This window comes from Zosterops lateralis (assembly GCF_965231275.1).
Source record: "Zosterops lateralis genome assembly, chromosome: 2".
Classification (NCBI taxonomy): Eukaryota; Metazoa; Chordata; class Aves; order Passeriformes; family Zosteropidae; genus Zosterops; species Zosterops lateralis.
The window spans coordinates 51,157,252-51,184,660 of record NC_139763.1 but is presented as its reverse complement, the minus strand read 5'-3'; the positions used below and the strand labels follow the sequence as shown (position 1 = coordinate 51,184,660).

The following is a 27,409-nucleotide window of genomic DNA, read 5'->3' as shown; positions in this document are numbered from 1 at the left end:
ATAGCACCCAAAAGTCTCATGGGCAAAGCATGACAACTCTGTGTTCTATGGTCTGACAGAGCAGTGCTCACCATCCTGGTCCAGGGCCACTGGTGCTCTAGACCCTGCTGGTATCACTCCTCTAAATTGATACTGCCTTCATGATTCTCCAATTACAGATGAAACCTTTTTTTCATAACCCTTAACCTGTGTCTCACTTTTGCCCTTGCAAACCTAGAGCCAACAGCTGATACCAAGCCTGAACAGCAAAAACCCCAAATGTCTTCCTCTGGGTTTTGGAAGATTTGTCTGGTGTTCAGCTCCTAAGTGATGAAGCTTTGGCCATTATGATCAGAAGACTCAAAATGCCATCTTAGTTCCCAGAGTTTCCAGTAGAAGTCACATCTCCCTTGTACACACATATGATGTGATGCAGGTGCAACTCTAGGGACTTTGGGCACTATAACACAGACACACACCAGAATTTTAAACTCCTACTACTTGGATTACACTTCAGTTCCCACCCCATGCTTCCCAGTTATGATATTCATCATCACAAATAGCTCCACGTACCTATTTTGGTAATCACGTACTTCAAACACTTGTCCCTGTTATGTATACCAACATCTGCATATTCAAAGCAGTCTCCAAAGTACATGCCAAACATCTGTTTCAACCAGCTCTCTTTAGAGTTTAAGCTGTTTGCTGGAAAATTGCCATTCTAATGGCCAGCTCCTCTGTTAGTGAACTGGAGAATTCATTTTGTATTTATTGATTGTTCCCTAATGAAGAATCATAAAGGTGCCAGAGACTCTTGACCAGACACTACTTAATTAGTACCAAAGTGCATAAAATTCCAAATCAAACGAGCACTTTGTCCAATGGTGCAGTCACTGGGGAAAAAATTACATCATTTTCTGCTTATACAGAAGTCCATAAAATTTTATTTAAAAACTGTAAGGAAATTAAAAAATTATATAGATCATTCATTTCCTTCCAGTTACTAAGACACCAAGTAGGCCTTCCAGAATCAACTCATGCTTTGCTAAAGGAAGTATTCTTCATAAAGGACAAAGCAGTATGTATCATGTACAGAATTTATTTTAAACTGAACAAAAGTAAATGCCAATGAAACCTTTGTCTTCTGAACACTATAGAGAAACATTTCTGTTACATAAAAAGACATAATGCAAAGCACCCAGAAGGTATTAAAAATGAATGGATCTGTCTTTTCATCATCGTGGCTCATACAATAGTTCAATTTTTACATTCTCACAAACTACATTGTATTGGGAGTAATTTCTGAGCGTACTCTCAAGAAGGCAGAGGTGAGCAAGAACTCAAATGCCAACCTTTTTCTTCCTCTCAAACTTAAAGCCTCAAAAATAACTGACTAACTGGTATTTTCTTGCAAGTATTTCAAATTAAATCCTCTTGAAAGTTAATTCTGTCTCTTCCATATAATTTAAATTCTCAATTAAGTAACTGAGAAAATAGCAGAAAGAGAAAAAGCCAAATAACAAAATTAGGCAAAAGCCCATCTCTACAAGGCAACAGGCTGCTTGTTGAAGGCATCTGTCTTCAGATTAGTAAGGTGGCTTGGATTCCTTGAAATAGCAGATGATGTACACAAGGAAACAAAGCTTGATGATAACAAAAAAATCCATTAAATACAGATACCCTTGACATAACCTACAATCATTGATACAATATATGCAAGAAAATGTCCTCCCCCATCTTCCTAGAAACTATCACTCCAACACTAAGCTCTGCAAAAAAATTCAAAATCTAATTCATGATCTGTCCTGTATTCAGCAGTTGACACGATACCAGCTTTAGTCCTCTTATCTTAGTGATAAACAAGTGCATTTCACAGAGAGAGAGAGAGAGCAGGCTTCCATAAACAGAAAATGGAGTAGGATGAGCATATCAAGGATGAAACAATCGTAGTAAGGCAAATATCCCCAGAAAGCAGAATAATAAACATACATACATACATATATGGACTTCCCAGACATATGGATTCGGCTTCCTTTACTGAAATCTATTCCTTTTACCTTTTTTTTTAACTACACTTTTTTTTAATAGGTGTAAAATTACACCAACAGCATCTCAGCTATCACAGATGATTTCAGTAAGTCTTCTGCAGAGTTTTGTTCTGTGCTCCCAGCAGATCAGACTAGATGTTCACCAGTACAAGTCCCAACAAAACATGCTCCAGAACAGCAGAAATAAAGAAAAACATAGAAAAGAAAATGGGAGGAACAGCTGACCACAGAGAAGCTGGGGAGGGTTACCAGAGTGAGGTCACATAAACCTCTGCTTACCCCTTGCTCAGATTCCAGCAGCTCTGTTTTGACTCTGACTGCCGGCATCCCATCAAGCATTAACATTCTGTTCTCAAAGGCGCTGATGTCCTACGGCAAAAAAGGACAAGGTTAATCAAAAAATTATGAAAAAACCACTTGTTTCAATTCACTGATTTAAGTTCTATGATACTGTAGAAGTATGTTTCTTTCAGCACAATTGAAGTTAACAAGGAGGATGTAATAGTAATTTCAAGGAGTAGCTGCCAAGTTACTTACTACTTGTGCTAAAAGAGTAAATCATACTTTCAGTTACCCTTAGAACTAAGTCTTTGTAAGCAACAAGGGAAAATAGTAATCTCCAATTACTATTTCATAATTTGAAATTAATTACACAGGTACACATATATGAATTCCTTGCTTTAGAACTGAAAAGGAAAGCAGTGGTGTCAAACAGTTTGAAGGTTTTGGCGGCTTAGGTATAGTTTATTTCAGTCAAAACATTTGTGCTTCTGGTAGCGAAAGCATAGGCATATATGGAGAGAAGTTACAGTGAAGGCCTGTACCCATACACATTATAAATTAACACACAATTGCTCATATTTCTTATCATTGTCTTATAAAGTTATAAGCATTTGTCAATTAAAATCTCCACACACCTCTGAGATGAGAGATAAAAAGCAAGTAAAAGCATGCACTTTCCATGTAGTTATGGGCACTATATGCCAAGGGCTTCAAGCTGAAGAAGGATTTGCAGAACTGTTCTTCCCTGAAAAAACATTCCTGCTGTTACTGGAGCAGTCTATGAGGACATACAAAACAATCTCTTGTGCCTTGAACTCACACAGTACCTCAACCTGAACCAATTTTCTATTCCAGCCAAGGTTCAAGGCTGGTGTTTGAAAGCAAGTGTCTTCAGCTGCCATTCAGTTTAGACAACATGGAGATAATAAAATCCATTTTATGCTTTGAGCTAGAATGTGACCTTACAAATCCAGACACCTTGGTCAATGCTACAGAAATGCAGAGACATCACACCCATTTTTCAAATAACATAACTGGAGCACACAAGTGACTCATTCACAGTCAGTTCTTAATCTGCAGCCCTGTCTGGAAGGCTCCAGACTGTAAAATCACCTCTGCTCTGGTACCTCATAGTCCTCAGTAACTGTGTGAGAATGGCAAAAAACATTTTCCCTGTGTTTCACAGGCAGCAGATCCATACAGCACTGTCTGGTGCCATTATTCATAAGAAATGCATTCACAGCCCTGTTAATTACATGGTGGCTTCAGTGGAATTTTAAGGAAAATAGCCCATTCAAATGGAGCTTCCAAAACACGTTTTAAAAACTTAAACTACTTTAAACATTTTCTTTTTTCTAATCAATACACCTCATCCCAGGACCTCCATTTTCCATGATATAAATACTGCAGAAACTGTTTATTTTTGTATACTCCTTTATAATAATTTTAAAAACTTGCTGAAAATCAGGAAAACTGACATGCCCATGATCCAAACATGGCACCAAAAGCAGAGCAAATTACATGCTTAAAATCCCTGCCACCCTCACTTTGAGCCCTGTGTATTTTAGCACCCAGAGCTGTGGTTACTTACTAAGGGACAATGTTTATTTGACAAGCTAATTTGATGGTGAAGCAGATAAGCAAGTGCAATCTCTATTTCTTTCCTTTAAAAGTAGACTTACATCACTCATAAAAAGCTCTAAATGCTTAGAGTTATAAAATTCCAGATCGAACAAGTAATTTTCAACAGGATACCCTCTGCATTCAAACATGTGAGAATCAAAACCAGTCAAGCTATTGAGATGTAGCACATAGCACACGCTATGCAACTGCTGCGCATTTACTGTACTTTTAAATCTTGACACATAAGGAAGAGGAAGAAAAACAAGTTCTTCCTATGTTTGTGGAGCAAATTATTTTGTGCACCTTAATCTTTATTCAGGATTTGAGGCAGGAGGTAGAAAAAAAAAGCCCAGGAAGAGTCTCTGATGCCACAAAGAAGCTGGATGAAATTGTGCCTGGCTTTACATCTTTCTCCCCAGCAAGGGTGGTGCACTGTTTACTTAATTAGCAGCAGATCTCAGGTGTCACCGAGCGTCATCAGTTTGGATGTGGTTTGAGGTGGAGAAAGAGCAGGAGCCAGCGTGGCATTTGTGGCTCCCCCAGTGCCTATTTTGCAAGTTGAGAGGTCCCTCTGCTTTCTTGATTTATAGGCAGCACGGCTGAATTTTACAGCAAGATCAGGAATACACCATCATCAAACATCCCTTAGGCTGTTTAGCTCATAGACAAAGAAGGATGAGCTGATGCTGCATCGTGTCCCTGAGGAAGTTTCACCCGCCTGAGCAAAGGGACGAGGCTGGCTTACACAGGAGGCACAGGCAGAAGGAGGGGGGAAGACAAAGCGCCACGGAGGAAAGGCAGGTTTAATGAACTGTTAGAATCTGATTAGAGGCTAATGTCCCTTTTAGTGCTTTGTACCAATTTACAGCTGATATACTTGAACCATTTTTCCCCACTGGCTGCGATAAACTCATTAGTTTTAAAAATGCAAGCTAAACAGAGCCTTTGAAGTTTAAAACTGATAAATCATGAAAACCTGACTAGTTCATGTACCATTTAACACATTCACATTTAACTAAATTTTCATAATGTTCGCTTCCCCTTTTGTTCTCCAAAAATCTTATTTCTTAAAAGCAGCCTTTTGAGTGCTGGTCTGAAGAGCAAATAACTCTGGCTGTGAACAGCTCTGGCTTTTGGGTAATTTATAATTCACAGGAGCAATAATCACAGGAGTAAATTATTTCCAACTATTTGATCTCTTCTGCATTTATAACTTGAAGTACGTTGTGTGACACATCCAGAGAGACCACTGCTGAGTAGATCCAGTCTGTGTGTGATCACAGGGAGGACACATTCAGCCCAAAGTCACCCAGAGAACCAATCTTTCCAAATGGCACCCTCCTGCCATATCCAGTGCTTGCACTACAGTATGTTCAAAGCCACGCAGCAAACTAGGTCTAGTTTTTGAGGTTTGCATACAGTGGGCTGTCACCTTAGGCAAAGGGGCTTGAGTGATTCCCACTGGGGCTGGAGATATGAATTGAGCTCTTCCAGGAGCTTCCAAGGTCAGACAAGCAGATGGAGCATCCACAGCAGAGTGAGGCCAGGCTGCTCCAGTGCCCACAATAACTGATGACACTCATGAGACTCACCGGCAGAGATAGGTGATGTGATGTATTGAGTCCATGCATTATTCAGGCCACTCAATTTTCTTCATTGTCTGTGGTAGCTGACTTCCAGCCCCCAAAATTGCTCAGGTGAAGGGTACCTTAATTCGTGTGACAGTCCTTCCTTTTCTAGTCTCCCACCTCAATCCTCATGGTGGACTGCTTTCCCACCTTGGTAAAATGCACAGCAGATGTAGGTCCTAAACTGGGCATACAATCAAACCAAACACTGCATGACCTTACCAAAACATCTGTTCTCTTGGATGAGCAACTCATCCTAAAAGAGATAATGCTCTGTTTCTCAGTGCCATCCGCTGGAACCTGCCACTAATCACTTTTGGACATTTATTCCCTTGAAATATTAATTAAAAACACAAATCATATCCAGGTCCGTATGGGCAACTGCTATTAGAGCAGTTGTAACACAAGACAAATAAGCATCCAAGCTTACAAGCTCTTCTGAGAAGCTGTGGCAGTCAGTTAATAACCAGACTCTCTCCACTCCTACAAGGCATGTCTGTATTTTCAGCACAGCACATCTACAACCATCACTGGCATTTTCTTCATGAGGATGGCTTTCCATTTCAACTTTTAATCAAATTATCTTTTGCTACTTTAGAGGAAGAAAAAAAACCTCCAAATCTCATTATCTCATCCTGGTACAAACCCTCTCAGCACCCTGTAGTGTTTATTTAATTATGAATTACACTATTAAGACATTTGCCATCCACAAGAAGTGCTAAGGTTTTGTAGCCAAGTTTTTCATTTGGCCAAGTCATACATTTTGAGAATCACACTACAAACTTCACAATCAGATTTTTTTTTCACATCTGGCTGCTCAGTACTAAAGCCCTCAGACAGGCCCTACCCCAGGCAATCCCAGAACGAAAGCAGTTCTGGCTTCAGAGCACCCAGAACTCAGACTTCACGTTTCCTGCATAGATTGACCAACATTTACATTCCTGTGAAAGGATGTCTCCTCCTCTTGTTTCACTCCTGAACACACAGGCAATACAGAGGCAAGACAGATGATGCTCGTTACTACTGCCACTAATGAAAGGCTTAGTCTCACTGAAGAGCTGCACACTGGTAAGACAGACACTGATGGTTCTGCTTTTTTACATGGCGACCAAAAAAGTTCAGCTGACAATTCAGTCTGCAGAAACTCTGGTGGCCTTGACCTTAGCCATCTAACATATGCCCACCCAAGCCACTGCTGCATTCCTCCTCTCCCTCAACAGCACAGGGGAAGAACAGAATATAGAAAAGCTTAGGAGATGAGATAAAAACAAGAAAATCACTTATGGGAAACTGACACAGGCAAAATAGACTTGATTTGGGGAAAATTAATTTATTGCCAATAGAGTTGGATGGTGAAAAACAAAGACTAAAACTAAGCACCTCCATCCCCAGATTCCTTCTGCCCAGGCCCAGCTACATTCCAAATCCTTCTTTACTTTTCTGTACAAACTTAACTTCTAAGTTATGACACACTGATTTTGAGAAATGAAGTACCAGTTGGGGCAAGAGCAGTCTCAAATTCAGCCTTCAAGCTGCAGCAGAAAGTTTCAAGTTTAAGGGTAGTACATTTGAACAGCTAAGAGCCATGAACAACCTTTAGGGAGCCCTTCTGTCCCAAAGCTATGACACAAAACTTTCCCTGCCTCATCTTCTAATTCTTTTTACACAAGTTTTCTGTATCTGCAATAATTTAATTATCATTATATTCTTGGGGTAATTTTTGTTATAACAATGTTATTGATTGATAAACACAAGGTTTTAAGACTTGAAACACAAAGTTTTAAGTCTTGTTTTTTTATACAGACATCTTAGAAACATCAGTGAACTAACCATGAAGTAACCTATGTTAATTATATGCCCTATAAATAATATTACCTTGGTGATTCTTGCAAACACATATACCCAAATTCATATTAGTCTCTTTACATACATTACTACACTGAAGTTGTTCATCAGTTAAAGCAAGAGTCAGCATAACACATCAATACAAAGAATGTGAAGTAATCCATTCAAAGTAGAACCTTTTAATGGTAAATTTTTCAAATTGCATTTTTCCTCTTAGTTTCAAGGGATAATGGAAGAATGAAGGATTACCATCTCTTATCAGATATAACAATCTTCATAGGGAGAGGAAGCCAAGGAAAATTGTCAACTACCTCAGCTTTCTGAAGACCTTTATACACCATACAATGAGATTTGTTACTCACTTAAATTCAGTTCCCTCTAGGATAAAACATACCAGTTAAAGAAAGTACATTCATGTGACTAGAAGAGAATCAGTTAACTGGGAGTTCTGCCAGGGAATTGGGGGTAACAGCCCATGTCTTGGTGTAAGATCTTCATAATATGTAATTATATCTATAGCTGTGTGAAATGTTCATAATGAAAGCAGAGATTCTGGTAGTTCTATATTTTACCCCAAACTTGAATTTTCAGTCAAATTCACAAGAAAACTACAGTTTGCCTTTACTGACACTTCAAGGAAAGACAAAACAATTAGTGAGAAAAAAGTCAAGTACAGCCTTAAACTTCTTGCTGTTTTCATATGAAACTGGGTGGGGTTGATTCAAGTTCATTTCAATCCAAAATTAAATTTCTTTGGTGACAAGGGACACAGACATTCAACTGCATGGCATCCAGTGAACAGGGAGGCATCACAGCTCTAAGCTTTCTAGGAAGGCTTCTGAGTGTGGTCTCTTATTACAGTTGTGGCTGCCAGGTAGAGCCCAGACCTCAACAGCCGCTGTGACTTGATGCTATCAGTGCCTGAGGCACACACAAGAGGTGGCCTTCAGCTCATGCTCCCCAGCTCAGATCCTCACTACAAGTACCAGACCACGTCTAGTTGTATCTCACTGCTACCAGTACAAAGATGTGCACATGCAACACAAGATTCTCAAATTCCTAGTCCATTGCCTAGACCTCTTGAAGAAAATAATAGTCATTTTGAAAACAGCAGACTTCCAAAGTTAGGAAGTACTCAAATCCCTGAAGATATAGCTATGTTGTAATCTGCAACCTATTTTTACAGATCTGTCTCCAGGAAAAGACTTCAAGTCGAGACAATATTCAGTGAAGATAACAGATCTCAAATTCTGCTGCTAAAATCTTTTTGATTAGCTTGGCTTTAAGTTAGTTTTAGGGAATATAAATAGAACTGAAGAGACGTAGTCAGCTTCCAGGTGACAGAGGATCATCAAGTGCACTGGCAACTTGAGGCCAATCTGCTATTTCTCAAACTCAGCAGGCAACCCTGTCAGCTTTGATGGCTTAAAAATCCCTTTATATCAGCTCTGCTAAAAGTGCTTTTACAAAGAATTATGGATCCTTCCTATGGCACAGAATTCAGATACAATAGGTTACAACCAACTGTACTTACACCACAGCCTCACATTTAACTTTTATCAACATTAATGGCTTGTTTTCCTTCTAATACAAAATTCACAGAATGTTTGATTTTTGTGAATGTCAATAGATTCATTATGTATCTGTGGATTTTCTTAACCTTACATTTAAAAGTCCTGTGTAATGAAAAAAGCCCAACCTCTCAGTCAAAAAGAGAGCTGGAAAAGAGCCATCATTTAGGAGTGACACATACTTAAGAAAAGGACATGGACAAAAAGCGTGTACTACGTTTATCTTTACACTAGAATTATTTTTAAAGACATCTTTTCAGAACACCTCATGATAAGTAATAGTAAAATAAACCCTTAATAGTTTCTCCTTTGGGTTTTTGAACTATGGACAAGTAGTAAAGACTAGTATCAAGTCAAAGCTCATTACCTTTTCCCCCCAAAAAACCCAACCCTAGTAACTGATTTAGACTGCACTTGTCCTTGACCACTATTATAAAACCACTATTTTAAGTTTTTAAAAAACTCTCTCAATTTCCAAATCAGTGTTCTACTATCTTATGTCAACTGCCCTTGAGACTGGAGAACTTAACAAAGAGTTTGAAGATGAATAAGGCTTAAAATTAAAAACAAATCTCACCACCTGGCAAAGAAAATTGTAACAGGAAACATAGAAGAATTTTTCTAGTATTACATTGAACAAATTTGCACATATTATTTAAAGATTACATTCACTCTTGTCTAAATTATGACTATTTTGTATTTGCTGAGCAAATGAATATTAAACGGCATTGCCCAGGAGCTTGCCAGCAGAGACAGAGTGACTACAATTTTACTCCGAATTCTGACTGTACCTGTCATAAAATTAGTTGCTGAAAGCACAGGGAGCTGGCTGGCACAGTTCCCCCACCTGCCACTGTGCAAAGTCTGCTTCCATAAAGACAGATACAACATGGACTCTGTGTGCTGGAAAAATACAAGGAACATTTAATGTGTAGTGGTAGCCACATGTTTAGTCCAAAATTTGTGCACGAGATGTTACATGGCAGGCCAAACATCACTGCTCTTTGCCAAGAAGAGAAGATGCTGTCTCCAGGATCTGCCTGGCACCATCATTCCATGCACTCCAAAGGAACCATCACTTCAAAGCAAGAGCACCTTCAGCTCCACGACTGCAAAGCTCCAGAGGGAACAGTGAAACAACCGAGTAAGCACTTTCATAGGCCTGGGCATCATCACTTGCTCCAGAAATTATGCTGGCCCGTGCCATTTGTGTTTCAAAGAAAACAAACACACTACCAATAATGCTGTCTGTCCCACTGCTGCATGGGATCATACCCAACCCGTCAGCACAGCAACAGAACTGCTGCTCCCCAGGTACTCCCCTAGAATAAAACACAGCAATAAACTGATGGTCAGGGCCAGAATCTGCTTCTTATAAACCACAGACTTTACAAACTGTAACCTCTAAAAAAGAGCAACATAAGATTATGCCGACATTAAATATGCCTAGTGCCTTCTAGCAGCTGAGCCACAGAAATGTTAGGGAACTGACACTAACTACTTCTATACAGCATGTAAGTAAGGGTAATTCTTGTTTCTCACTGATCTGAGAGCTCCGACATAGAGGCGGAACTAAAACGGAAACAAGGAAAAGACAGCTTTTGTAACAACTAAAATTTAGGAATTTCAGCTAAGACTTATTTTTTATTTCAGATTTACTTTGTTTACATTTTTAAAAACTTCGGGGTTTTTTTTACTGCTAAAGACAGGGCAGTATATCACACCCATAAGAGAACAACTTGTTCCCAGAAGTCAGTGGCTCATTTCCAGCTCAGCCTGTCATGCTGCCCATGACAGGAACAGCAGCCTTGAGGAAGAGGAGGAGGACACCTTGTGTGCAGTTGCACCTTCCAACACCAGGTATCGTAGGACGTACCCACGAAGCGCGCAGATGGTTCACACAGAACCTCAGAAACCATCTGTCACAGCTCATGTATAAAGTTACAGATACCACAGGCAGCAAGTGGTGAAACCAAGTCTTCTTTCAATGGCCCTGGTCCAGCTGCCAGTTAGAGCTGTTACCACAGTCTCAGTCTCAGATGCACAATCAGTTAGCAAAAGCATAAAGCTCATTTAATTCATGGACAGGCCAAAATAACACAGGAATAATTAAATAAAACTGAATGATTGCACACTCAGAAGAAAAAGCCAGACTACATGCCAGAAACTAAGCATGACTCCACGACCTTTCCCTGCACCTTACATGCACATGGAGGAACAGCAATTGCTGTACATGCTTCTCATCACAGAGCAAACTCACTGCTTATTCTGACATGTTTAAAGAAAGGGTGTGTGCTGTGATCAAACTTCCAAACTGCAAATGTTTAACACCCTGTCCCAACCCAATCTCTGTTTTATTTAACAATAGTTTGAGGTTTCCTGTTCCTTGCAGGCTTCAGTGGAAACTCATGAGAAAATATTAGTATTAAAGCTGGTGAGTAGTACAAAGCTCAAAAAAAGGGAAAACAGATGAAAAAAAGGGAAAACTCTCGACTTCTGTTCACTTAATGAATGAAATACAAAGCCCCTCAATTCATGAATAAGAATTTCTAAGTATCCACCAAATATTTTTAAAAATTGTATAAAATAACATTTTGCTTTCAGACTAGTTTCATCAACTGCTAGATCAAGCCAATACCTAACTACTCACAAGATACTTTCTTACTCAAGACAGAATGATCAAAATGCTTATGTACAAAACTGCCAAATTAGATTCCACAAGCAATAAATTATAGTAGAATTAGGGCCCATTTTAAAGGCAATTCTAATTGAGTGTTAAGAATTTCTAATTAACAAGTTTTAAATGTCATCAGCATGCATTCCTACAGATTCTCAAAGAAAATGTGATTTTTCAAACATGTTTAAAAACAATTGCTCTGCACAAAATTACTGCCAATTATGAAAATAATGGCAACCTTCAAGATTAAAGAATAGTTAAGTAACTATAGACGAAGCCATAAAAATCACAGGAAAATACCAGAAAGAGATATACAGTACCACATACAGTAGTACATTAACAGACACTTTGAACTTTCATTAAAACTTCTTTAAAAGGCAGAGATACCAAATTTGCTGTATAAAGCAAATCAAACTCAGCAGTTATAATAAATTAGAGGTTATAAACAAAATATGAGAGTTTGTGTCTAGGCAAAAGACAAGCTGATGCATCATTTATTTATATCACATCATTTTACAGCATGAAATATAATGGAAAAACTGGGGGGGAAATGAATGCTATAGCCAAGCTGGTTTTTTCTTAGGATAACAGGATAATTTAGGGGAAAGCACCTCAGGAGGTCTGCAGTCCAATCTCCTACCTAAAGCAGGTACCAACTGGAAACCATGGGATTTGCACTAGAAGCCATAACTTACACAGAGACAAGCTGGTCTCGTGACAAGCTTGTCTGATGAGCTGGATATTGGTTGAAAAACAACTGGACTGTTCTACAGATTTGCTTACCAAGAGCTATTATCAAGCATAAAAATATAGACACAACCTCTGGCAATGCAAGCATCTGTGTCCTAGATTTTTTGCAAACTTGGAAGAGGTATTGGGGCAACACCATCACTCACACAATAGCCTTGTTACATCCTTTCCCTAAACATCTATTATTGACTATTGAAAGCAGAAGCAGGTAAGGTAGATGGTGATTTGTTCTAACAGAAAACACATTTCTATTTTTATGTCTTTTCTTTATGTATAATACATGCCAAAAACATCAAAGTTAAATCAGCTCCAAACCATGGCATTCTGGTCTCAAGAGCTGCACTCCAGAATGAATTGACATTCTTCTGCCAAGTACCTGGTACGGATCACTGCCAAAAGGTACCTTAAGCTAGGTAGGCCACCGTCTGTTCTTCTGCAGGATTTCACTACCTGACATTTACTGCAGAGATCAATGAGATGGTCAGCACGTGGCATATATAGCTTAGTATGGACTTCAAATAGTAACTTCAGAGCGCTCTCCCTTTGTTCCTCTCAGTGACTATTTGATCAGCAAAAACGCAGTGACACAGCCTGCTCATGGGTACTTACTGCTCCTGGCTGGTTTCATGACTGGTAAAAATCACAGCAAACAACAGCACTTGGCAAAGCACCAGCACACTGCAACCTATTGCTATGCTCACTGAAACACTGAGAAGTATTACATCAAGCCATACAATAAAACTATTCATTCCTACCTGCTTTTGAACTGTTTTACATCAGAGGTGCCCTTTACAAAAGCATTTGACAGAATCATGTGTGACTGCTAAATGTGCACCGCTAGGTCTTTAAAGCCTCATTAGTGTTCTTGAAGTCAGAGCACCTGATTATACATCACCCAGCAGGAAGATCTAACAAAGTATTGTTATTTGTATCATCCTTTCATCCTGTATCAACCTAGTATCACACTCCCTTTGAAAATGTATAGTCACCTTACCCATGTCAAAGCTTTCAAGAAATAATGCACTGAGATAATTGGTTGCTTGGCATCATACACAGCCTTTAGAGCACGTGTCAAGCCCCAAGTCATACTAATATATTTAACATTTCTCATTAGGACATAAAAAGAAATTGCGCCTGTATAAATCATGTATTTATTCCCAACATGTGGCTTAGTTACACTGTGTAAAATGATGAAAACGATTTCCTGTCCACATTAGCTATGTCTCACATAGACTAAAATGCTTTTATTAGATTTACTTTGCGCCACAAGAACTGGATGGGTTAAGCTGCTCATATTTTTAAACAACAATCTCTGTACAGACATAGAGTGTTATGTGTACTGCATCTTTCTAAAGATACCCAGACCTCTAACATTAATAACATGACAAACTACCTCCATCATTACTCTGGATGCTGAAATGCAATAAACATTACTAAAATATTCTCACCACTAAAATCACAGCCACAGTCATCTCAAGAGCAGTGTTTATCAGACACTGAATGATGCTGGACACAAATCTGGTGAGTGATTCTCTCAATCAATGTAGTTGATTCATGAAAATGCTTTCTATGCTGAAAGTGCAGGCCAAGTCACCATTTCACACATAAAGTAAAAAAAAAAAGTAAGGATTTTTTTCTTGAAAACATACCTTTTCTTAAAATTCACTCCTCATGAGACTTCAGTTTAAAGAATCTGGGTTTTGTGATGAAAAGCATCAAAGTTACACCACTGTTAGTGCTCTTTCCTAAAATGGTCATCCCCTGGCTCAGTACCATCAAGACAGAGCTTCCATCCAATGTCTCTGAGCATGTGCATGCCCTTGGTATGTGGAGGTATATTCTATACTGCCTGGAGACATTAATGATTTCATAATTTCAAGAATTTTAGAAAAAAGCTTGGTAATTTTATCACCTGTTTGGTGCCAGGGAGAAAAAATTATCCACTCTTAATGAAAGATGTGAAATTCTACCATTATTTATAAGTTTAAAACGGTCTCCAAAACATTCAGGACTTGTGGGTCCTGTTTGTATTTTGTCACTTGATTGGAAGTTTATGGTGGTTTTGTTCTTGTTATTGTTTTGGCTTTGGAGTTTGGTTTGGTTTTGGTTGGGTTTTTTTAAGTAATGACAACTCTCTAGTTGGTCACATGCCTGAAAAACAACAGAACTCTAAATTTATTCGCAACATGAAAGAATACTTGCAAAATCAATGGATTAATCTATTAGTCCAAACCACAAAATTAAGTATGAACCAGAATATATAATAATTGTGAAGAAAAGAAAAAAAAAAAAAAAGGAAGCCATATCACCATTCAACTGTGAGGAACTACTAGATTAATTCATGACATCACTGTTAATATTGTTATGACTATATCTAATTATCAAGTCCCATAGAACCCTACTCAGGCAAATCAAGCCTTTTAAAACGGGTTCCCAAAAAAATCCTTCCCATTCTGCCATACAACTGCTTTAGGTTCAGGCGTAAAGGTTTATACTCGGATTGGACAATGCTTGTTGAAATTTTGAAGAGGTTAGTAGTAACAGGCACCCATGCAGGGCAGAATTGTGGCTGACTATATGGAATGTTCCCCAGGGATCAAAGCAGTCCAAGCCAATGCAGGATAGAAACACCTGGCTTCACTCAACACTAGCAAAGAATACTGGTTCATCAAAGTGTGATAAGCGTTTCTGAGTTGCTCTCAGAAAGAGCTGAAGGCAGCAGACACTTAATGGTACAACAACATAACAGGCAGTAAATGCTTACTCTTTAAGATTTATACAACTTGTAAACTTTTGCAACTGAAACCTTTAGATATTTAATGAAATGAGCAACAGTTTAACAAAACCACCACAGTCATGCTAGAGCAGATCAAGACCAGCCCTGCCCAGAAGGGCTTGGGGGTGCTGGTAGCTGAGAGGCTGGACATGACCCAGCCATGGGCACTCCCAGCCCAGAGAGCCAAATGTGTCCTGGGCTGCATCCAAAGCCCCGTGGGCAGCAGGGCCAGGGAGGGGATTCTGCCCCTCTGCTCTGCCCTGGTGAGACCCCACCTGCAGGGCTGCATCCAGCTCTGGGGTCCCTGCACAGGAAGGACATGGACCTGTTGGAATGAGTCCACAGGAGGGCCACCAAGATGCTTAGAGGGATAGAACAGTTCACATATGAAGAAAGGCTGTGAGAATTGGAATTGCTCAGCCTGGTCAAGAGAAGGTTTCAGGGAGAACTTACAGCAGCCTTCCAGTACCTGTAATTGGCTTACAAGAAAGATGAAGACTTTTTACAAGTGCATGTAGTGATACAACAAAGGGGAATGGTTTCAAACTGAAAGAAGGTAGGGTTAGATTAGATACCAGGAAAAAAATTCTTTACTGTGAGGGTTATGAGGCAATGCAAAAGATTTCCCAGAGAAGCTGTGGATGCCCCATCCTGAACTGTTCAAGGCCTCTTTGAATGGTGCTCTGAGTAACCTGGTCTAATGAAAGGTGAACCCCTCCACAGCAGAGCGGGTTGCATCTTTAAGGTCCCATCCAGCTCAAACCATTTAATATTTCTAGCTCTGTGCAGGCAAATACTGGTAGGTCACTTAAATTTGGATTAGGAATAAGAGACTTCTCTGATACAAATGTACACACATCCCAAAGAAGGGCAAGTTGTGGAGAAGTAGGGCACAAGGAAGCTGTCCTAATCCTGGGGGGTATCCTTTGGACACCAGGACTTTTCAGAATCCTCTCCTGTGTCCACAAGGTCTGGTGCTGCATAGCTACATAGAGCAAGTAGAAAGTCTGGAGGCTGAAGTGAACTTTTCCCCCCTTGTTTGCCTTGCTCATATCATATTTAGGATTTTACTGCTGTTTGGGGAACAGTTACAAACACTTTAAATCACATTTGCCTGGTGTGATCTTTTATTTATTTACTCTAAAGATCCCCACATGGGAGATTTCAGAGCCAACGGGGTGGAAGAATTTCAGTGTTTTAAAACACTTCCTGATGAAAACAACTCTGTTCTTATAAAAGATTCCTCGGTCTCTGATCCCACCAGGCTGGCACTGTGGAGAGACACCAGCAAATATAAGCAGACGGGTTATCACTTTGGTGCCCTCCCTTGCACACTGCAGAAACTGTTACTGATATAGACTTGTGACTTGACAGATATAACACATCTACTAGAAACACAGAAAAAAAAGAAACAAACCTGACTGGCAAAGAGAAAAATCTAACTTTGTACATCAGCTGATAAACAATAAATGCTATCCAAGCCAGTATCCAGAGGAATAGAAGTGACAAAAGAAGGTGACAGAGGAAATCTGGCAGAACTAACCCCAGCCTGCATCTGGGAATTAAGAGTAGAGCACACCATACCTAGTAAACTGGCTAGGTATTGTCCATCACCACTGAAATCACTGGAAATATGTTTTTTCATTAACAAAAGCAGTATCTACATTCAATAAATTCTGACTTTTTTTTCTGATAACCTGGTTTCACATTAGGTAAAAAAATGCCTTTTTCTGTGCAACACTTTGCAATGAGTTACTTGCCCAGGCTCTTCTAGAAGAGCTAGCAATTGTCATAAGATTAATACAAAAGAATTCTTAAGCTGCATACAGCTCACAAAAACCAGAACCTAAGGACATCATTAACTCTTCTGGAAACTTGCTATGCCCAAAAGTAAACCTTTTCCTTCAAGCAAAAGTGCTAAGTAGCCTTGACTGTCAGGAAGTTTTGCTACAGATCAAAGAGCAATGGCATATTTATATTCGGAATAGCGTAAGAGTCTGACTCTTGCTTGAAGCCAAATACACAGCTGAAAAGCGTATGAGTTGGGTGTTGTTATTACCACCTACACCTAACTATTTTATTTTTCAAATGTTTCTTTGTCCATTTTCCATGCTGAAAAGGTATCAGCTGATGCAGAAAAACAGAAGCTTCCACACCAACCAAAGTGAGTTAACTGGTTTGATAAAAAATTAAATCCTGCAACCTTTTAATATTATAACTACTTTCCAAAATGCACCCACTTTGAAATGACAAAGGCTCTGAAACTTTTGAAATTATCATTACCACTACAGAACTAAAAACAGCAGGTACATTTCGTTTATAAATGCTTTCCATATATTTAAATATACAGCAGTTAGAATAATTACCCAGCCTGTTATGAGCATCTTATATCAAGCTATGAATTATCATCTCATTTTACTACATAAAAGACATATTTTCAGAGATGTATGTTGCTTGTCCTTCCTGAAGAGCTCTGAAAGTCCTCAATAAGAAAGCATGATGGCTGAATGGATTCAGGTCATTGTAAGGAAAGGTTTGATTCCTTGTACATGAACAGCCAGGATATTATGAACTCTCTGGCTCTCTTTCTCCATATATAAAAAGAGAAAAGACTACCCTTGCTTTCTGCAGAGATTATTAAGGCAATTCACTTGTTTTACATCCTGTGATAAAATAAACTCCACTGTCATGCAGCCTGGAGCTCCTGTATCTCATCCATTATGTAAATCTCCAAAGAGTAGTTCAGCAAACATCATCTCAGTTCCACTGCACTTAAGACAACCTACACATCTAAGTTAATTTTCATCTTCCTAAGACCAACAGACACTCCTTACTTCTTAATATGCAAGAGAGTCTCACTGTCATCTCACTTCAGAAACACCTAAGCTCGAGCTCATATGATTTTAAATGAAACTCAGACTGAACTCCAATAAATGTTTGGGTTTTGAGGATTGTACCATCCTCTAAAAAAAAAAACAAAAAACATAAACACCCACAAAACAGGAAAAAAATAATGTTTTGTATCTCACTATTTCTAAGACACTTTTTATCATGTGTTTAGGTTTTAGTGGTTGGGGTTTTTTGTTTTGGTGTTTTTTTCTTGTTGTTGTTGTTTTTCCCTTAATACAAATACTGAAATATTTCTATATTACTTAAAAGTTAAGGTGGAAACTCAGCATGTTTACCTATAATGTTTGAAAGCCTAGCCTGGGCTTTTGTTTTCACTTGAGCTATGCCTATATGTCCATCACAGCTGACTGCAATCACAGCTGCAGATGACTGCTATCAAACTGAACACAAAAAACTTCAGTAAATAGCGAAATCCAAAAGAAGGTGACAGCCTAAAACAGAGAACTCGTCCTTTCCTGACTCATCCCCACACCTCTGCACAAGAAAGACTTAATGAATCACCACATGGGAAGCACAAGAGTCAGTCCAGATTCAGATTTATATTGGGAGCTTGTTTTCTGTTTTAGACACATCTTTGGGTATAGGAAATACCACATCCAGTGGAATCATTATTCAGGTCTGTTAGCAGAGGATATTAGTATTAAAATAACTGTCTTCTCCTTATGTGCTAGCTACTAAATTCTAACACATTCCTCTACACCAGCATATGAGAAGCAACAAATTGCAATTGTTTGACATCATGCTCTACACAGGATGTCAAAAATACTGAAATCCAAATGCATTTATTTCTACCACTAAATTCTTATTGTCAGATATGTAGGAGAAGGAAAACAGGAACATGCAGTATTTCAGTATTTGGTTTGATGTACCTTAATCAGCGTCACTGTTCAGACGGAGAAAATTCTTCCCCTCCTCACCACAAAGAAAAGATTAACTCCAAACTGCAATTAGCTGTGATGCTTCATGATATTGAGAATTAATACCTCCACAAAAGAGAAGTATCTTTTTTTTTCCATACAAACTTACATGCTTATACCTAATGACCTATGCATATCTGTTTTAAAATTGCTTTATTTGATGGGTCATGCTCAACAGAAATGAAGATTATTCTGTTTCTTGGAAACTGAAAACCTGAGAGTATGAATTTAAACATTTTTCTCCCCATTAGGCACTTTTGAAACTTGTGTCATACTTCTGAAAATACACACATCAAAATGGTCTTGTCAAACAGCTTTGAAATTAAATGCCTTGTGCTTCCCTCTTTGGAGTAGTATAAATTTAGTCATTACTAGAATTAGTATAATTGTTCACTAAGTGCACTAGGATTAAAAGGTGAAATGAGCGTGGTGACTGCTCTTTCATTCCCAAGAGAATGCGTGGCAGCACAGAAGAGAGGCTGCAAGAGCCGGGATACTCAGGGGTGTTCAGGAAACCCCAGGGCTGGACAATGAGTCCCGCAGAGCGGAGCCTCATGTACTCACATGTACCATTATATCTTACAGGCAGAAGAGATGTGCTTCCAGGGAGGACAGAGAAATCCCATGGGAAGAACTGCCCTCTGGAGATGCTTACTGCTCTCCACTGCTAGTAGAAGACAGGAGCCTTCAGCAAAATGACTGAAATTGAAAAGAACAAATCCAGGCGTTCACGATCTGGTTCTCTGTGGATTATGTCCCATCAGTTAGAACTAGTCCCCAGAAGAGATTTTACTTCATATATAGCTTACAAGACAAATTTTGGAGACAAGAGCCCTCAGTATCAGTTTCTGCTCCATCTGAGATGCAGAAACTCTGTTTTTAACACATCTCTTCCTCCCAGTAGGGGAACACCAATACATGCCACACATTTTCAACACCAGAAACGGGAACCAAGGGTGTCTTTGCCCACATTATAAAGCTATTTGTTATTTTATGCTCATGGGCTAATTTTTGCTAACTCTACTCTCAGCTCTTGCTGATCTTTTCAAGATAAAGGTTTTTTAATATTTTTTTTTCACTCCCAATATGAATTAAAAACCAAACAAAGAAAGCCCTTAATCCAGGGAAAAAAATCCTCAAACTTTAAAAAATAATGCAACATTTACAGGAGGATTGTGATCACAGGATGCATTTAAAAGCTCCCTATGACCTTAAATAATCAGATGACATTACCACACCCCAAGCCTTATAATCAACAGCACTAAGTAATACAAATTATAGATGCTAACACGTTTACTAAATAAGATCAAAAAGAGTTATCTATTAACTTTCAGAAGTAGTTTAAAAGGCACTCTGTAGAACTGAGTTATGTCAGTAGGTGCTGAAGCAAGCTCTAAAACAGCTTTCACCTACATTCATGATTTACTACCCCCACAGACCTCCTCACCACCTCTCTCTTTATGCAGAAGTGATCCAAGCAACACCAGCACGATCTACTTTTGCTCTACAATGACATTTAGTAATTTTAATGACTTGAACTGTGAAAAGAACATTTTACATATTCCACATTTTTATCACATTTTGTCAATTCCAGACAAACTACTCTCCTGTGAACTGCACTACAATGTGGGCTGCCTTACTCCCCCACACATCACCTCACATGAAAATTGCTGCCATCCTCTTTTATGCAAGTCTCCATTCTTCCTATTTCAAAAAACTGTTTAATAAAAAGGATTTTAATTCAAAAACCAATGCACTTGAAATATTCCACAGCAGCTCCAAGCAGAGAAGAAGTTTGTGCAGACACTGGATGCAAACCTTGCACACTACTGCTGAGCCTTCCTCTCCCAATTATGAACAAAGCTTTTTGGGCAACTCTGCTCTGACTATTTGACAATACAACCTTATTTGTAACATAATAAGATCTCTGTATTGATTTTAGAGCAAAGCTTGAGATTTTGCAGAAGACTAGGCTTTGACAGGGCAAGTCTAACTCACCCCGTGCCTACTTTCTATGCTTTTCTGAAGAGTGAGAGAACAAAAAGTCCACAACTATCTTCAACTAGTGAAATAACACTTCTTTTTTTATACATAAAACTTAAAAGCAATGGTTAGGATACCGTATGGATGTTTTACCCCCAATCCACATTGGCAGAAATGAAATACAAAAACAAAACTCTCAAAATCACAACCCAATTATAGTTAAACAAGGTCAGATAACAAGCCAACTGCTCAATATGATTTGCTCATAATCTACATATACGTGTGTCACCAAAAGAGTTAGGAAATGAAAGGAATGTAGCCAAGACCCAGGTTCCATAAACAAGAAACCATTTAGATTATGAAAGCATCTGTCTGGCAGAAATCAAGAAATGAGCTGTGTACAACAAATTTTGTACTGCTGTTCAGAAGGAAAGCCTACTAAGAACACCACGGTCATTCCAGAAATCATTCCATAACTTTGCAAATGCAAGGGGAAGAGGAAAGAGCTCGTATGGAAATTCACAAAGCTGAAGTGGGTTGCTGCAAGCCATCTTCAATGTTTTTTTCTCCTTGGAAAATATCAGCATTGGAAATGACCTCAGGATTTTTCAGCCACGGGCATCACCTCATCCCACTTGTAGCAGGGCTGAGCCTACAATGAGCAAACCTGGGGCTACAATGCTCTCCATGCACAGCCCTCCAGCACCCAGTGGGAAAACACAGGAGCAAGAGACAGCACAATATGTGGCTACTGATGTAAGGAACGGGAAAAGAAAGAAAATCACTGCTGCTCCTCCCTTTCCGCAATATAAGACTTGCGGAAAAGCTTTCCTCCCACTCTACAGTTTCAGCATAATTTTTACATTTTTCAGTGACAGCAAGTAAAAGCATATCTTTCCTATGAATATGACTGATCTCCAGACAACTGCCTGATATCTATTTACATTGTGAAATATTCATTAAAATCAATCACCAATCGACTGTTAAGGGACCCATCTTGATAAATGCTACACAACAGATGAAATCCAAAGAACTTCAATGTCCCCCTGCCTTGCTGAATGGGGCCATCAGTCATTTTTAAGTAGTCACTTGTTACATTGTTTTATGCAACTAATTTATAATCATAATGAATTAAGACAAAACATCAAACTACAGCCTCTTTGCCTGAGAGTAATCTAAGCTGAAACGCACATGACAGAAAGACAGATTGATGGTCAGTGCAAAGAAATTCCCTTGAGATTAATATATTTTACCAAAATGATGTTTCTAGTCATAATTATATTCCAAGAATCCACTGAATGACGCTAGATGAGAAAGACCCCTTAAGAGTAGTCACTTTCTTTCTAGAAAAACTGCATTTGTTTGCAATACAGAGGGGACAGCTGACAAGAAAAACCAAACATATCACCACACTGTTACCACTATCCTGACTATGCAAATAAAACTTCCTTGAAACATTCTCAAATTAAAAATATAGTTTTTAATCATGACCAAACTTTAAACAGCATGAAAAGGCACAAAGATGAAGTCCGATGAATCCAAACTGCATACAAAACCAGAGTAGATTCTGAGTCAGATGAGATGACCCAAGGGCTTGCCCAGGCAGCAGTGGAGTGTGGGATAGAGTCCCAGGTATGCAACCAGCCGCTAGCAGGTTCTGCACCCTCCCAGACCCTGCTCTGCAGAGAAGCCAGAGGAGGTGAGGCAAGGGCACAATAAGAGGTTGGAAGACTTCTGAAATGGCTTTCAACAGTTCAAGAAATACCTTGAGTCCCTTCCTCTAAACAGCTGAGGTAAAGTTTGCTCTTAGTTGGTTTGGTTTCGGTTTTTTTAAAGACACAACACATAGAAAATTAGGAGTGATCTTTACACCATTAAACTCAGTGTTTTTCATCACTTTTCCAGCTTTAAGTAACTTAGAACATCATTAAACCTCATCAACCAAACTGCCCGGTGTTATTCCTAGAAGCTGTTCATGAAACCACAGTGTGAGTGTGTGATTGCACCCATGGCCACTCGTTAAGTACAACCCAGATCTGTGCTTTTCCAATCTGAACAACCACTTGTCCCCTTTAGTTTTGCTCTCTGACCTTCTTTCAGTACTGTTTACTTGGTTTTGAAGTCTTGATCTTTATTTTACCCAGAATCTTTGAGCTACAGTTTTTCTGTCAGTTACCCAATTTCCTTGACAGTTCCTACCAAAGTCTCACCCCATTCACCCCCATTCAGCCACTGTACACTGAAAAACATAAACTTTGAATATGTGATTCAACAGATGAATGAACCTCTGGATGCAGCTGTCAGTATTATGGAAAATGCAGAAGCATCACAAGCTGCATGCATTCAATATACATATTTGCTGTCAGGTTTACTTTTGCATATTTCTTCTGCTAGGTATTAATCTAATCTCATTTTATGAGAAAAAGAATTATGTTCATTTTTCCTTCTTCAGTTGCATATATGCTTAGATGTCACTTATTTATACAACACCATGTTTACATGTATTTTGAAGCAGACCAAGGAAGACCTTAAATATACCAATATAATATACAGACAATGCAACAGAAGTTGTTTACACTCCCACCAACACACCAACATCTTCATGTTAGCAGTGAAAATCTTTCAAAACTAGATTAGTAGAGGAGCAATAAAATAAAAAGCTAAGGCAGGGTGCTGGCTGAAATCCAGTCTCTTCCCTACTGGAGCCAGAACTTTATCAACTCATCTTAACAGTGACCACAGAGAAGCCTTCTCCACCTCTATTGCCTAATCTTTCTGGAATCATTTCTTCCCAGAAAAGGAATTTTTAGCCTCAAACTTTGAATTCCTCTGTGAAACCACTTTTTTTTTTTTTTTCTTATTCTGTGATATGATTTAACCATGGTACTTTCCTAATATAAAGGACTACCAGCAGGATTCAGAGTCCTACATTTGCAAAGGCTGCCAAACAGAAAACATGTAAAGAAATAACTCAGTACCCCCTTCCTTATCTGCACATATTTTGAGCAGCTTCCCCACAACTGGGGATGTGGGATGTCATCAGAAGGGCATGAGAGAGTGGAACTATGGCTTGACAAGAAAGAGGTCGCCCTGTTCTCCTTCCTTCCTCATTCCACCACTCTGTGTTAAACCAGAAAAGCGAAAGCAGAGAGAGGAACAGCGATACAAAGCTAACAGAGATACAGCTCTCATGCAATTACAGAAACCTGCAAAAAAGGTCAAATTCTTTCAATAGACATTTGCTTTTGCTTGATCTGGAAGCCATCCCTCCTCTGCACAGACTCTGGGCACGACAACCCCTCTCAAGAAATCAATCCTTAACTTTTTCTGCCCAAACCAAATACCTAAGACATAGCCTGTCCCAGTTACTTCTCAATCCAACACAGAACATTACCATGCTATGGCAGTACTGCTCTGTGTTGTCTTCTGGATAGCAAGAGTAGTCCACTGAAACACAACGATATCCAGAGATAGCTTACAGATAATTAGTTTGGTATTTTTACCCTTTCACACCTTCTGTCAGTAAAGTGCCTCCCCAAGTTTGTACATACAGGATTTTATCACTGCACTTCTGAAAGATGCAAGTACAGTTTGGACAGTATCAGTTTTTCACTCTGCTATTCATAGCCAAGAGATCTGAGCAGGGAAGTGTTTGCTGTGCCACAACGCGGGCCCATCCCAAGCTATTAGACATTGGTATGGGCAGCAGCCGCTCACTTGTCAGCAATCAAACCAAAGGGAAATTCCTCAACATTTTGTGCTCTGGTTTTAGCAGGCAACAACTGCTGCCTCATGTAGGCATACGGGCCCCTGACCCCATGGAAAAAATTGTGTACATTACTACACAGCTACTAATATAACGTTGTCTCTATCAGGGTTTAAATTTGGCTCTGGGAGGCTGGAGGTGTTTTCTGGGACCTGCAGATGTTCTGTGGATGCTTCTGAAGATTGTTTCGCTGGCTGCTATTTCAGGAGACAAAATTCAAAGACACAGATGATTCCCTCGTATCTCATGCTGCTTGTCAATTTGGAGATGGCTGAATCACCATGTCCACTACCTGTTGTGAACACTCAAGAAGTTTACCCAAGAAGGAATTACACTCTTCTGTATCCAGGTCAGTAGTTCAAAAACCGTAAAACTTCTGAACCACTAAAAGCTTGATAAAACTTAATTATCACTAAGAAAAATAAGACTCTGTCCACTTGAACTACTTTGATAAGTTAACAGAACTGTAGACTTACTTGCACTGAACTAATACTGTGCTTTTGGGAAAAAAAAAAAAAAAAAAAAAAAAAAAAAAAAAAAAAAAAAAAAAAAAACACCAACCCAAAAAAACACCACCACCAAAACTGAGGTTTTTTGCTGTTTTTTTGATTGTTTCCACCCCTGAGAGGGATTCAGGGGTTGACAGAAGCCCTCAAAGAAACAGGCTTCCCACAATAACATCCCTCATTGACTATTAAAGTTTTCCAAATGCTTTATTTAGCCAAGCTGCTGTGCAGCATCCCCCTGGACTGTGCCCTGAATCCCACTGTACCACACCCTGCATTTGTCAATACAAATCATTTGCTCTGGTGTAAATCCACAGGCAGCATAAGCTGTGTTTAAACAGCCTTGGTGGGAATTGGTTATCAAAGCATCCCAGGAAAAGATTATCATTCATAGTCACCAGTAACTCAGTCTGGCAGAAGTCAAGGCTTGGTGTATTAAAACAGTAGCCAGTCATGGAAGTCCAACAACAGCTTCTTCCTTTTTAACTGTCACAGAAAATGAACAGTGTAAAACAACCTTCTATCACAAGAAAACAAAACACCAAGATAACTTTCAAAGAGATCATCTCCTGTTTGACTTCTTAAACAGCACCTGTCAATGTGGCATCTGGATGCCACTCCACAACGTATTAAGCATCATAGTCAGCAGCTCTAATGGAAGACAACACCCCTCTAATTCTCCCTTCATCCTTGCGTGCTTGCACGGAAGAATGATGAACACACTATGTGTGAGCCCATTCAAACACCTGGCTTCAAAGGAATTGCCTATTTCCTTAACATACTAGTGGGTTTTCTGCTGAACATTAAGGTATTGTCAGCAAACATTGCATTAAGCCACAGCTGTTAAGCTACAGTATTCCCCTGCCTCAAAGACAACACAGCATACAAAGCTCAGGCCAGTTATTTAAGGTATTTTGTCTTATAACACAATATAAATTTTTGATAACAGCATTAATACATATAATGCATATGGCTGTAAAAATGTCAACCAACTTTTATGGCTTTCCTCTTCGTATGAATATTCAGTCATCCATTTGTCCCTAGATCCACTTCAATCCTGAAAAAGAAAATATTAAATAATTTAATTTGTGCATTTTCTGAGCAGTTCAATAATTTCTCAAGTATGTTGTGTATGTAAATACAAAAAAAATCCAACCACAGACGTCTATTCCATAGCAAAACAGAGGTCAGAAGAACAGTAAGTTTATAAGCACTTAAAAACAAAAATGGATAAATGCGGCAGAAAAGGTGTATTGGATAAAACTTTATGTTTCCTTTTAACTAATTATTTTAGTCAAAGCTCTGTGTTTTTAACTTCTGAGCTGCTATTTCAGCTCACTAAATCCCAACTGCTTCAATTAGTCTTCTGAGCCCATTACGTACCAGTACCCTGCATTTGTACAGGTAAACTTTCCAGTAGCTACAGAGGGCAAACATTCTTTACCAATATTTCAAACTGTATTTTCCAAAAGTACTATGCACGATCCTAACAGTGACACATAAAAAACCTGTCCAAGACCACTACAAAATCTGAATATGTATTCCTTTCAGGATTTCCTATAGATACATGATTAGTTTAGTCGTGAGGGCCACACAGAAACACAGAGGGCTGGAGCATTTCTCCTGTGAAGAGGGGCTGAAGGAGTTGGGGTTGCTCAGCCTGGAGAAGACAAGGCTCTGGGGAGACCTTACAGAACCTTCCAGTACGTAACTACATGAGAGCTGGAGAAGGACTTTGTACATGCGCACATACCCTAAGACAAGGTTCCAAACTAAATGAGCAGAGATGTAGATTAGATGTCAGAAATAAATTCTTTACTGTGAAGAGTGGTGAGGCATGGGCACAGGTTGCCCAGAGGAGTTGTGGATGCTCCATCCCTAAAACTGTCCAAGGCCAGGCCGGATGAGGTTTTGAGCAACCTGACCTAGGGGGTGGCATCCCTGTCCATGGCAGGGAGGTTGGATCTAGATGAATATTAAGTCCCTTCCAACTCAAAACATCCTATGATTCTATGTTAATCTAAGAATAAAGCATATAGAAATTCAACTATTATGATATGTTTTGTGAAGCTCCTTCAGGTCTAAGAAAATAAACCCAGTAGTCCAACTTTTTAAAAAGCCTCGGGGAAGAAAAAATCTTCAGATGTC

General features: G+C 39.1%; 1 protein-coding gene across 3 annotated transcripts in view; it reads right to left on the bottom strand.

Annotated features, from left to right (window-relative positions):
* Positions 1-27,409, bottom strand: part of KLF12 (KLF transcription factor 12) — a 228,498-nt gene that overhangs the window by 139,700 nt on the left and 61,389 nt on the right. For 2 of the 3 annotated variants that reach the window (XM_083854551.1, XM_083854553.1), the window contains exons 2-3: positions 26,255-26,318; positions 2,307-2,396 (exon numbers count right to left, since the gene is read on the bottom strand). In XM_083854551.1, coding sequence (XP_083710677.1) covers positions 2,307-2,372 — 66 coding nt within the window. In that variant the 5' untranslated portion in view covers positions 2,373-2,396; positions 26,255-26,318. Of the gene's footprint in view, positions 1-2,306; positions 2,397-10,212; positions 10,295-26,254; positions 26,319-27,409 lie in introns of those variants that run through there. The other variant, XM_083854552.1, reaches the window with a different exon arrangement.